General features: G+C 44.0%; 1 protein-coding gene across 1 annotated transcript; it reads right to left on the bottom strand.

The window, feature by feature from the left end:
- Positions 1-410: 410 nt before the first annotated feature.
- LOC119335707 lies at positions 411-11,923 on the bottom strand. The gene is made up of 15 exons (XM_037607804.1): positions 11,602-11,923; positions 11,179-11,308; positions 10,633-10,673; positions 10,424-10,557; positions 9,868-9,931; positions 9,586-9,675; positions 9,440-9,499; positions 9,251-9,358; positions 9,117-9,164; positions 8,893-9,015; positions 8,574-8,726; positions 8,337-8,486; positions 8,153-8,263; positions 7,917-8,066; positions 411-952 (listed from the first exon to the last, which is right to left on the bottom strand). The coding sequence occupies exons 5-15, from the start codon at positions 9,923-9,925 to the stop codon at positions 807-809; spliced, it is 1,197 nt and encodes a 398-aa protein (XP_037463701.1). The 5' UTR covers positions 9,926-9,931; positions 10,424-10,557; positions 10,633-10,673; positions 11,179-11,308; positions 11,602-11,923; the 3' UTR covers positions 411-806.
- Positions 11,924-13,505: the final 1,582 nt, after the last annotated feature.

Here is a 13,505-nt window from a genome sequence, read left to right as displayed (position 1 = left end):
AGCTCTCACACGCCTGCGTCGGCCCCCCTGGCTGAAAAGTGCAGATCCAGAAAAGCCACTCTGTTCTGCTCGTTTTGAGATAAACAATAGAGGGAAGGCGTGAACCTGAACATGGATTAGTAGGATCGTAGTGGATTGGTGGATGAGATCAAAGACGTGGCGGCACCAGAAGCCACCTGGACAGCAGCGAGAGACCGTATTATGCAGAAGGTGCACATAGAGAGATGGGAGAGATCGTGTGCATGCCTGCAATGAGGACTTTCGGCTAAGAATTAGGGTGAGAAATATAAGTCTGATATTAAGCTATTTGTTTTGGCACATTATCATCGGGGCTAATTATTTTAAGAAATTAGAGCGTAATTAGAGAAATAAATAAGATATAAGGGAAAATCAGATTGACATTGCGCATATTGAGCCAACACGTAGCACCCATAAATGAACTCAAAATGACACTTTGTTACTGTTCAAGTGCGAACGGTTACACGGGATGAAAAAAAACAACCTATCATCTCAACATTATTGTAGATCTACTTATGCTTCGTCCTTATCAGCTGGTGATGGCTTCTTGTCACATCCTTCAATGTGCTTCTGGACCACCTGCGTTTGTGCCTGCAGAAGCTCGTAGTTGTTCGTACCCCAAACATCTTTCCTTGATGCACTTGAACCCGTGCCACGCTGGATATCTCAGCCGGAGGGGACATGTGCATGAGGGATGTGATGCACCTCGCGACGTCGAATTAGATTATGAAAATGGTTGGACGAAAGCAAGGATGGGAATTGAACAGGCAGAATATAATCATGTTTCTTTAGTTTCTTACGTCTAGGTGCAGATCCCTCACCAACAATCCAATTTCGGCTCTGTTCTTCCACATCTTGTTCCAGCTGACCAATATCATCAGGTTGCAGCTCCATATTATCTTGTTCATCATGTCTATCATCAGCCACATCGATGCTGTTGAATGACGACATTACAAAGTTAGCTCTAGCGGCAAGGGTCTTAGAGCGATATGTTTGGGTTTGGCCGTGCGTTGCCACGTGCTTTTATAGATGTTTATAAGGAAACAATTATTACAAAATAGGTAAATGAATCAACTCATACAATCACAATCACTAAAAATTCAATGGAATCACAGTTGTGATTTGGCGTGGTCAACACAGTAGTATAATACATTTAAAAACAGCTAACTTCCCATTTTGTAAATACCGGATAGGATCACATGCCTTAAAAAATACTAAGTATGCCGATAATATATTATTTGTTTCTGGTTATTATATCTGGATATTGGCATCTTATATTTTGCATATATATTAATAATACTGCATATAGTAAAATTAAATTATTTCTAATTTTTGTTTGAGGTTATCTTTGTAACATGCAATTAAGAATAAACTTCATGCGAAATAGTAGGAAAATATGATAATCTATAATCAACACTTGTATCAAACGTGGTTTGTTTCTTCATTGAATATTATTGTATATATCCTACTCCTGCTTCAAGTTTGACACCAAATTTCCTATCTCATTACATATATGTAGTAATTTCCTTCATAGTTCCATGTTGCTACGGTTTAATTATTTGGCATGGACCTGTAGCTCTATATATAATGAGATGTATAATGTTGCTCTAGAAAATTAGATGAGAGCCTTAGTTGACATGTTAGTTTGTACGGATGTAACCAATTGATTCTTATAGTGCATGCTCTCATCGTAAGGTAAAATGAGAATCCTAGTATTACATGGCATCTAGAACAGGATACACATTTGACGCCAGCACAGCAAAATATTATAGGCTGGGTGCAACTATAAATCGACCACCATCAAACCAACTAACAATCTTAATGGAATCTTTGCTGTCCCGTTAGGACGGTCCATATCAGCCTAGCACAAGTTCTCATGGACCAGACAACCATGAAGCGATGCCTGAACGAATCCTCGCCAGGTCCAAGATTAATGCAGCCTTGTTTAAATTTATAGTTTAGAACTCTTTCAGATCCGCAGTAATCTCATAAACGTAAATGAACAAATGGAATAGAATAATATGTAACTTGAATTGTATTGTAAATTTATTAGTACAGGTGCCTGAAAGTACAAGTAATATAACTTTTGCTAAATATTGCACACTTCAGCAAAATTACATGTGCATTGTAACAATCTACAGACTACAACCCAGGTGATAACTATAATATAAAGATAGTAAGGACGCAATAAATTTACAGTACAGCATATTATCAAATTACCAAAATATATAAGTACGGGTATGATAACTTGGCATAATTAAAAAAGATTGTTGCATGTCCATGGTATTTATAAGGCAAATCAATAGATCTGTACCATAGATTGTACACTAAAATAATACGCTATGTGACATGTACAACACCATAAAAACATCAATAGTACAAAAACCATAGTGGTGATGATGATGCCAATATGAAGGCTGATTATTGAACTGCAGTGCGTAGCTCGAATACATCGAATATACCTCCGTTTATAAAAATAACAAATAGAAAGATACATGTAGAAAAACGAATAACATCATGTATTGACATTAGCAAAATTTATTGATCGTGTCATTACAAAACCTGCATTGCTATTAACCGGTTATCAACCTGTAAGGACTTCCTGTAGACGATGTTCTTCATCAAGGTCAGTAAGGACACGGTCGTTCTTTTTCGCTTCTTTGTATTGTCCTTATGCTGGTTGGTCTTCTCCTTCGGCTTCTCCTTCTGAATGAGAATCTTTATGTTTATCTTCGCGGTGGCTCGAGACAAAGCAACATAGAGCTGACCATGTGAGAACACGGGATTGGGTAGGTACACACCAACAATCGGGATAGTTTGTCCTTGAGCCTTGTTAATGGTCATAGCAAAGCTAAGCCTTATAGGAAATTGCTTCCTCTTAAACTTGAACGGAAACATGTCATTTTCAGATGGGCAGAGAGGTATTCGAGGAAGGAAGACCCTCCTGCCAGCGTGTTGTCCAATGACGATTTCTGCATCAATGGTGTTCCTCTCAAAACCTCTAACAACAAGCCTAGTGCCATTACACAAACCATTAGATGGATCAATGTTCCTTAGAAGTATGACAGGGCAATTCAGCTTTAGCTTGAGAGCATGCGGAGGGAGACCGTTAGGGGTCAATCCATTCAGAAACTCCTGAGCATAGTAGCCATATGGGTCATCCTCCGCACTGTCAAAACTATGGTAGATTACTTCGTCTCCATGAAAATGCTCTATCATGCGGATGTTTATCTTGTCTACGTTGTCGTTTGTTGTGGACAGTATTGCTCGAGATGTCATGTAATTTGGATCAGCCATGTTGTTGTCCAGACTCGGAAATACGTGCTCAATAAGCTTCTCCAGGTCGTCAGCCTCGCCCGTAGACGGCAGACAAATATCTTCTGGGAGTACTATGTTGCCTTGATCGTCGACCTCCTCAGTGCCATTGCCGACCCTTAGCAAATAATCGGCAAACCATGTGTCATTATGAGCCCTCATGTTGGTGATGAGCCGTAGCTGCCGCATACCTTTCCATAGATGAGAACTTCGGAGGCTTGCATTAATTATCTGGCCCCGCGACCCCCTTCTGACGACCGGCAGAACCTGCCTAAAGTCCCCGCCAAAAACTACAGTCTTTCCTCCAAAGGGTCGGTCGCGTATTCCCATGATGTCGCGCATGCTATTATCCAATGCCTCAACCGCTTGTCGCTTTGTCATGCTGGCCTCGTCCCATATTATCAATGAGGCCATCCGTAGTAGCTTGGCGGTCCCACTCTGCTTGGTGAAGCTGCACGAGCCTCCATCATCGCAACTCAATGGGATCTTGAACCTCGAGTGGGCAGTCCTGCCCCCAGGCATGATAGAAGCGGCGACGCCGGACGTTGCGGTAGCGATACCAATCTTGCCCTGGCTCCTCACCTTGGCAAGCATCGCTCTATATAGGAAGGTCTTACCTGTACCTCCAGGGCCATCAACAAAGAATACACCCCCATCACCGCGTCCAACAGCCCCTAGTATCTCCTCGTATGCGGCCCTCTGCTCCATGTTCAGTGAATCTGCCAATTTCGTGTCATCCATGTCAAACTCAACGGTTGATTCCTCGATTACCTCTCTCGCCTCGCCCTCTGTAGGGTCGAACGCACCATCTATGCTTGGAAGAGCGAAATCAACAATGTCTTTACCCATGGACTGCAACATCCCCCTAATGTCAAGCAACACCATCTGCTCCACCTCGTCAGGGCACGTGCGTGATCGACGATAGTCATCCGACATCGGCTCGAAGTGCCGATCCCAAAGACCACGCACATCGCCTGGCTCGCAGTGCACCAAAATGGTTGCGAAGAGCCTCCTAAGTGAGCATGGCATTGCCCACTGCTCAGCCTCATTAAGACATTCGTCGAGCGTGTTGTCTGCCTCGATCAGTCCCAACCTTTCAGCAGCCTCTCTAAAGCTCCCACATAGCACGCCGTCCACGGTGAGCAAGTCGTCGAAGGATGTTTTGCCAGCCACATGGTTAAGCAACACACGCAGGTAGTATCGCTCCCCCTCGGCAGGATTGGCAGATACTATGCGCCCAATTTGAAAACGCTCGACCCGCGGCTTCCAATACTTCTTTTTCTTCTGCCACGTGAAGCTTCCGGGAAAATCCTTGTACAATATATGTCTAGACCGAGGGTGTTCCTGATTAGCCTTAAAATATTCCGTTAACATGGATTTTGAAGCATTTTCGGAGGCGACAACATTCTTCAAGTCAGCCTGGGCATTGAATGCAACCCTGTGCATATTCGGTAGATGAAGGGGCACTGCAAGACAGGTGGATAATTGGCGCAAAGTGGGAAGCCAAAGATCCTCCACATTGCCTCTGGAGGGGTGATCCACCTAGCGTCAACGTATCTCTTGATCTCATCAATGTTACCATCGGCGTCAGGCTGATCGATACTGAAAGAAGCCTTATCATGGCCCTTGTAAATGTACTTGTAAAGATATTTCACGGCCTTTATGCTAGAGCAGACCTCAACGTTGATGTGGCAATTGAACATCCACAGTAGGTATGGGTTATAAGGAACAACCCACCTGTTGTCCAACATCTTTCCTTGGACCTTAGCACGCCTTCCATCGTCTCTCCGACGATAAACTGGGTATGAGTCCTTCCCCTGTGCTGTGTTCTCATTGAACGGACATGGGTATCTGCACTTGCAACCGTTCTCTTGCATGCAGACATTCTTCGGGTTAAGAGCACCACATGGTCCGTGCATCATATGTTTTACAACCATAGCATATAAATCTGGATACTTATGCTTGTCTGGGAGCTCAGCGGAAATGAGTCGGTCATACTGTTCCGGGACGATAAGCTTATATGTGGAGTCCATGATCAACAAAAAGTGTGCATGGGGGAGGCCCCTTTTTTGAAACTCAACTACGTATACATAAGCGATAACAACACCCAAGATTTGCTTCTTGAACAACATGTATTTCATGTGCTCTAGTTTGCCATAGAACACACGTGCCACAATATCAGGTCGGTCTTGCGCCGTCTGACCAGGAAGCAACTCATTCGTGATCTCCTCCCATTAAGGATTGCAAGTCATGGTGAGGAAGATGTCTGGCTTCCCGTATTTCTGGACAATTGCCATGGCATCCATATGCCTCCTCTTCATGTCGCGATCGCCACCAGGGTATGTTCCAGGGAGCACTATTCTAACCCCAACCGCGCTTGCTCGCGTCTCCCCCGAAGTGATGGCATCAACCACTCCTTTATACAAGTCGGCACGAATCTGCGTCTGGTTTTTCCTGTACCACCGCAACCGACAACTCTCAATCTTAACATACATGTCGACAGCCCATTGCTGCAGCAGTCTAGCTCCATAGAGTATAGGGTTGAAGATCGCAGGTCGTGTTTGCAGCATATAACAGTAGTAGTCTCTGACGGAGACGCACAACCTGCTATTACCCTCTGCAATTAATGTAATAGCATCAAAACCTAGACGCAGACGAAGAACAAGTTATTATTTGATAAAAATGGACACATGTGTGATACCTGCATCATCATCATCATCATCATCAAGGACCAGTTGAGGATGTAGTACAGCCTCCCAAGGAACATTACGTTTAGGTAGTCTCGGATGCCAACCTAATTTCCCCCTTGGATAGAATAGGGGATAAGACAACGGGTCATATGCTCCGGATGACACGCGTATACTATGCCTTTCATTGTTGTTGCCATAAAGTGTTATCCTCCTGTCAAACCTTTTTGCCAGGTCGGTGCCCTCAACCCAAATTGCAGCAACCTCAGATGACAATGGTCTATTATACACTCTTTGGTCAAGCCTCTTATCGGTGTTCAGGTCAATCCTATAATCATCAAGGTTGTCCTTGTGCGCACCCAAACTCCTAAATTGCTGGGAATATGGGTTTTCTTTAAGTATGTCTACTATCTTCTTCACAACATCTTGGTCTAATTACTTTGTGGCCGCCTTACGATGAGTTAAGGTTGGGTCATCATCATAGAAGTACAACTGCAAATGTTCTGGACGTGAGCTAGGCCCGAAAGAATGCACATTGTGATAGATGGATCCGTGTGCCCGAAATGTGTACACACCAGACTTCATGTTTGTGTAGTTATCATCAAGGCTGACACCAAGGGTTGTGAAGGTGAAATGCCCATTGAAGAACCGTATGTTTTCACGAAAATGTCTAGAATCGGCATCCATGCTGGATCATAGCCTCATAAGCTCTGGGATTGGTTCCGGCTGTTTAAGCTCGATCTGTCCATTGCGACAGCAGAATCCGTCAGTCTCAGACACAAACTTTCTGGCATTGCAGTGTGTGCAGTTTCCATCGAGCTTCAGGATGTGGGTCTTGTCTGGTATGTTTGTGTACACACAGTCTAATGGATCAAACTCGTTAGGTATAACAGATGACATGCTCGTTTCCTCGTCACGCTCGAACGTGTCATTATCCGATCCTACATGAATACATTGAAACATGATCATTAAACTCAAACCCACGGGCATAACAACTACAATGAAGCTACTGGTTTTCTACGTTCCGAGATGACCATACCTAGGCCGCGATACATGTAGTACTCCTCATCCATCAATTCGGCTGGTGTCGGCTCATCGCCCGTGATAGGCGCAGCAAGCACATCAATGTTGTCTGCATTTATGTTGCGCAGAATGTGTCAAAGTACTAAGGAAGTTTTAACAAGGGTGATGTTAAGTTGCAACAGAACATAAGAAAAGATATTACATACCATTGGTGCAAACACCGTAATTCAGCATGATAGGAGGAGGGTCGTCATCTGATGAATCAACTTCGGCAGTACGAGATAGGGGAATTGCGAAACTATCAGATATTAGGTTAGTAATGTCTGGGCGTGGGAGTGCGAGGGATTCTTTGCATGGGGTGTTTTTCCTTTTAGAATAACTGGCCTTCCTTTGAGCACTTGACTGCCCCTTGTCAATCTCGGACATGCTTTTGCGGCGCTGCACGCGCTTCCCTCGTCGATTTCCATTCAAATCCTCTCTATCCTCATCAGTCCGTTCTACAGTTTGCTTCTGATAACATCCCAGGCTACGAGAGTTTCTCTGTAAACTCTTAGCTAGGTCATTGTCATGGGTAAGAATGGAGGCGTCTAATGACTCAGGGGGTATTGTTGCATCATCTTGCAATAAGTCTGTATATTTAGGGCTATCAGCGGTGGCTATATAAAAGCAGGTGTGCAAGAATCATCATAGAAATATTGTTTTAGTGACTAATGAATTTCATAACATTCTTCACGTACTCAAACATAAATAATTTGCATTAAGACCAAGCATATTAAGTTGGGTAGACGGCAATTATCAATTATCAGTAAACGTGTCATTAAAGCAAATGTTGATATGAAAAGGTATGCAGTGTGCATTAGAGCAAATATTTACCTGAATTATATATTGCACTTATATTTTCGTCTGCTATCATCTTTTCCTTTTTCCTCCAATAAGCTGCTCTCCTTAGTGCATTTCTATGATCTCTCTTGCGATCTTCCTCGTTTATATGACAAGTTTCTTCAAGTATAGTCTCCTCAACGTCTGGTGTCATATTGGACAAATTCAAATGTTAGTCAGTAAAACATAAACTGATCACATTGATGACATCTTATTCACGAGTCAATTACCATGTAGATCATTGTCGTTAACCAGACCGGATGTCTCCGTAGTTGTAACAGTAAATGCTGTGTCAGACATCGATAACGTTGTATGGGCGGAGCTAGGAAGGTTCTCTGTTACTACATGGTTAGGAAATTACACACCAAATTATATAAAGATAAAAATGATGATTGAAAGGTCATTAGGATTTACCAGGCTGCGCATGGGTCCGGAGTTTATCTTCTTGGAGACCCCGTTCCTTTTTCCCCCGATAAGAAGCTCTCCTCAGTGCGTTTCTATGTTCTCTTTTGCGTGCTTCTTCCGTTATTGCCGCATTCTCTTTAGTGACATTCAAGTTATCGGCTTCAACCGGATAGGTCAGTAATATATGAGGTAATAACAAGGAGACTCCACGCATGAAAATCATTAAACAGTGAGTAAATGATGTACCCGAGATCACACGATTAGGTTGACGAACATTCGTGATATCACCTAGCGTACGACGTTGAAGCATATGGCTATCGACTTGTTTTTGTATGAAACCCTGTGTTGACCTAATGCGATAAGATTCCCGCCTCCATGTGTTGTTAAGTTCCAGATGATCTACGACATGAAATAAAAATAAGTTTGTTAGTGAAACAAAAAAACTTGCATGAAGCAATATGATGTTTACAACTCATGTAGACATTCTTGTCACAAAATACACGCTACTATTACATAAGTTGGATGCCGCAAATATTGGTCATCAACATGCATTTAAACAAATTACCAGATTTCGGAAATGATGTCTGTTGAACATCATATTGGACTGGTTTCTCATGATAAGCTGCAGGCCTTTCTGTGTTCAATCGTCCATTTGATATATGGACTTGATCGAGGGACCTGATGTCGTCTGCAACATGACAAAATTATAAAACACAAATTCTTTAATGCTTTGTCGCACAACTGTACATGAGAACAAGTTCGCTGTTAGATAAGCATCCGTGGGAATACCTGTTAGCTGTGTCGCAACATTGATATCTTCGTTTTGAGGTGTACCGCCTATAGAATCATAATATGAAAAATTGCGACACGTTGTAAACGAAAATGACATACCATAAGTATAAAAATGGCGTAATAAATGGTACCAATGGCATTTTTGCCAGCTACAATTGTGAAACCATCTAGAGTCATCTCGTTCGAACCCAACAACGAAGCATCATGATCGTTTTTAGTATGCACCGAACTTGATCCATCTGTAGGGTTGTACCCATTACAAAAATAAAATTATATATTGTTAAACAATATTCCCAGATGAAATGCGGTTGAGTGAGTACCGTTAACATATTTGTTAATTTCCACAGTTTGATATCCGTCCGAAAGCGACAACGTCTCATCTGTAGAGTTATAACCATCATGAAGGTAAGGCCAATGATATTGCCGCCGTGTCCGCATAAAGAAATTCCCAACACAAGGAAAATACCTGGAACCACCGCTGAGTTTTCCCCAACATTTTGAGACATGGGTAAGACGCTTGCATTGTTATCTTCAACTATTGTAGAGCTGGTAAGGCCTGAAAAGCCTTATGCTATTAGCAATGGTGAGAACCCACTTGTACCACATCATGATAGGTAAAAGCATGCCCGTACTATCAGGATCAACAGTTATCAGGCTTTTAAGGACCACAATAAATGTTTGAAATATTGAGAATGCTCATTTATGCAATTAACATATGAGCATGTGTACTTGTAGAAATGCATCATACCCGTAGTAACATCCTCTTCTGTTTGCTGATCAACCACCTTGCTTCTTGAATTACCCATACGCACCTATGCAAGTACACATAATAGAAAATTATGCACCGTTGCATGCAGTGAAGTTATGCACCGTTGCCTGCAGTGAAGTAAGGACAAGGACTGAACCCTGCTATATGTTCTCTTTGATGCTTTGCCTGACCTTTAGTTTATCTTGAGACAGATGGTAATTGCATTAGGTTATATTTTGTTACTCTTCAGACAGACGTTTATTTTGTCAAACTTTTTTGCATGTGGTCCTCTCGCGAGATGCATAATCCACATTTGCAAATGTGTTGAGATGCTCAGTCGATATGAGGATGCTTCCGAAGCCCAATATCATTTCAACAAGGTTAACAGGTACACTTTGCTTGCAAACTCCGGTTAAATAAATGGATAGCAGAAGTTCCTATTTGGTAGTGATGCAATTTGCCACCAGAATCATGCATCATCTATTACCATTTGTAGCAATAACTGGTGCAAGAAACATAAGATGGAACATTCACTATTATTACTCGGGAAACAAACCTGTTGTTTCTGTCACTTTGAGGCTGGAAACTGGAGTTGTGAGCTGCAAAGTCGCTGCACTTGGCAGATGCTGCTGCTGATGACACCGTCTCCGAGGGCCTTCACCAACCCCAGACTCGTAGAGTGGAAGTCACCTGCAAGATACCTGGGAGTCAGTTATGTGCAATTAAAATGACATGCTTGCAGGGAAAAGAGATGAGTGTTGCCACTTGATGGTTATTCTGACACCGGGAACGAGATGCTTCACCACCTGGAAGAATTCAATTAAGAAGATTAAACAGTATGGGCCTGACAATTTTGATCATAGCAGGTATGGAACGCTGGCCATATTAGCCAGTCAGTTGTAAATTTCATCTATCTCTGTCGTTGGAAAGTGACAGAACATTATATTCTGATTCATGGTTTGACCACAGTATGACCATGGTATTCAAATCTTGCACAGTATTTTGTTACTCTTCAGACAGATGATCACATTATTTTGTCAAACTTATTTGCATGTGTTCCTATTGCGAGATGCATAATACACATTTTCAGAAGTGGTGAGATGCTCAGTCGTTATCAGGATGCTTCCGAAGCCCAACATCATCTCAACAAGGTTAACAGGTACACTATGCTTGCAAACTCCGGTTGAGAAGTTCCTATTTGGTAGTGATGCAACTTGCCACCAGAATCATGCCTCATCTATTATGTTTTCCCAATAACTGGTGCAAGAAACATCTGATGGAACCTTCACTATTATTACTCGGGAAACAAACCTGTTGTTTATGTCACTTTCAGGCTGGGAACTGGAGTTGTGAGCTGCAAAGTCGTTGCACTTGCCAGATGTTGCTGCTGATGACACCGTCTACGAGGGCCGCCACCTGCAAGAACGAGACGCTTCACCACCTGGAAGAATTCAATCAAGAAGAATAAACAATATGGGCCTGACAAATTTGATCATAGCAGGTATGGAACGCTGGCCATATTAGCCAGTCAGTTGTAAATTTCATATATATCCGTCATTGGAAAGTGACAGAACAGTATATTTTGATTCATGGTATTCATGACCACGGTACCGATCTGATTCATGGTTTTCAAATCTTGTACAGCATGACCACGGTACCGATCAGAGATCACGAAGGCAGTATTGGGACCGTATGATCACAAAGATCTGAAAGGGTTTGCAGTAGAGGTCGAACCTGGGATGGTCACGCCGGTCCAAAGCTGCTGATCTCAGAGGGGTCACACGGGAACAGTATGTATTTGCAATCGGCGATCCAGATAGTGTTTATTCGTCTGGATCGCGGTGTTTATTCATCTGGATCGCGCGCAGATCCGATGATCAGCGACTCATCAGCGACGGATCAGACGGGACCATTCTGTCTCTGCGGTCGGATGGTGGCGTCCAATGGATGGACAGGCGGTGAAGGACGTCTAGGGTTTGAGCAGCTGCGACGGCGGCTAAGGATTTGGCGGCGGGGACGGAAGCTGAGGGTAGAGGGTAGAAACTCACGATATGGAGGTTTGACGGGGGAACGACGATTTTTCGGGTCCTAGGGGATCTGTTTCGGATAGATCAACTGTATTTTCGTCTGTTAACCAGAGTACATTTGTTTACGAAGTTTTTCTAACTACGAACCGTCGTGGTTCTCAATGTGCGTCGTTGTAAATTGATGTTTTTTTTACCGGTCGGGTGGTTAGAGGCGAGGCAACGGTGGGTTGCGGGAAGTACCAAAAAAACCGGGGATGGAGGGACGAAAAAAGACCGGCGGAAGGACTACCAACTGCTCCACTAGGAGTAGAGATATTGTTCGGAGATGGGGGCTGAAGGGGCAGGTGGCTCCATCCCGGTAGAGGTGGGCCTGGGTTCCCGATGGCCCCCGACAGTTACTTTGTGGCGGAGCGACAGGGCAGGTTGAGACCACCTAGGAGAGAGGTGGGCCTGGCCCTGGTCGGCGTTCGCGGATACTTAACACGCTTAACGAATTCTTGGTATTTGATCTGAGTCTGGCCATTTGGTCTATACGCACTAACCAACTACGTGGGAAAGTTATGGGCACTCGACGTCGTGGTATCAGCCGAAGCCTTCGTGACGTTAGCGACTGAGTGGCGCGCGCCGGGTTGGACCGTGTAACATGACTTCCTTTGTAATGGAGGTTGCTAGGTCTGCTCTCCGGCCGCGTACGCAACGTGCAGGTGTGCAATGGGCGATGGGCCCAGACACCTGCGCGCATAGGATTTAGACTGGCGTGCTGACCTCTCTGTTGAGCCTAGGTGGGGCTGCGATGCGTTGATCTCCCGAGGCCGGACATGACCCAGGAAAGTGTGCCCGGCCAGAGGGATCGAGTGTGTCGGGTAATGTAGTGCACCCCTGCAGGGAAGTTGATCTATTCGAATAGCCGTGTCCACGGTAACAGGCGACCCAGAGTTGTACCTTGACCTTATGACAACTAGAACCGGATACTTAATAAAACACACCCTTTCAAGTGCCAGATACAACCCGGTGATCGCTCTCTAACAGGGCAACGAGGAGGGGATCGCCGGGTAGGTTTATGCTATACGATGCTACTTGGTGAATTTACCATCTATTCTCTCCTACATGCTGCAAGATGGATGTGGCCAGAAGAGTAGTCTTCGACAGGATTAGCTATCCCCCTCTTATTCTGGCATTCTGCAGTTCAGTCCACCGATATGGCCCTTTACACATATACCCATGCATATGTAGTGTAGCTCCTTGCTTGCAAGTACTTTGGATGAGTACTCACGGTTGCTTTTCTCCCTCTTTCCCCCCTTTTCCTTTCTACCTGGTTGTCGCAACCAGATGTCGGAGCCGAGGAGCCAGACGCCACCGTCGACGATGACTCCTACTACGCCGAAGGTGCCTACTACTACGTGCAGCCGGATGATGACGACCAGGAGTAGTTTAGGAGGATCCCAGGTAGGAGGCCTGCGCCTCTTTCGATCTGTATCCCAGTTTGTGTTGGCCATCTTATGGCAACTTGTTTAACTTATGTCTATACTCAGATATTGTTGCTTCCGCTGACTCGTCTATGATCGTGCACTTGTATTCGAGCCCTCGAGGCCCCTGGCTGGTATTATGATG

This window comes from Triticum dicoccoides, chromosome 7B (assembly GCF_002162155.2).
Source record: "Triticum dicoccoides isolate Atlit2015 ecotype Zavitan chromosome 7B, WEW_v2.0, whole genome shotgun sequence".
NCBI classification, from domain to species: Eukaryota; Viridiplantae; Streptophyta; class Magnoliopsida; order Poales; family Poaceae; genus Triticum; species Triticum dicoccoides.
The sequence above is the reverse complement of the archived record's forward strand: the minus strand, read 5'-3'. Positions and strand labels throughout refer to the sequence as shown.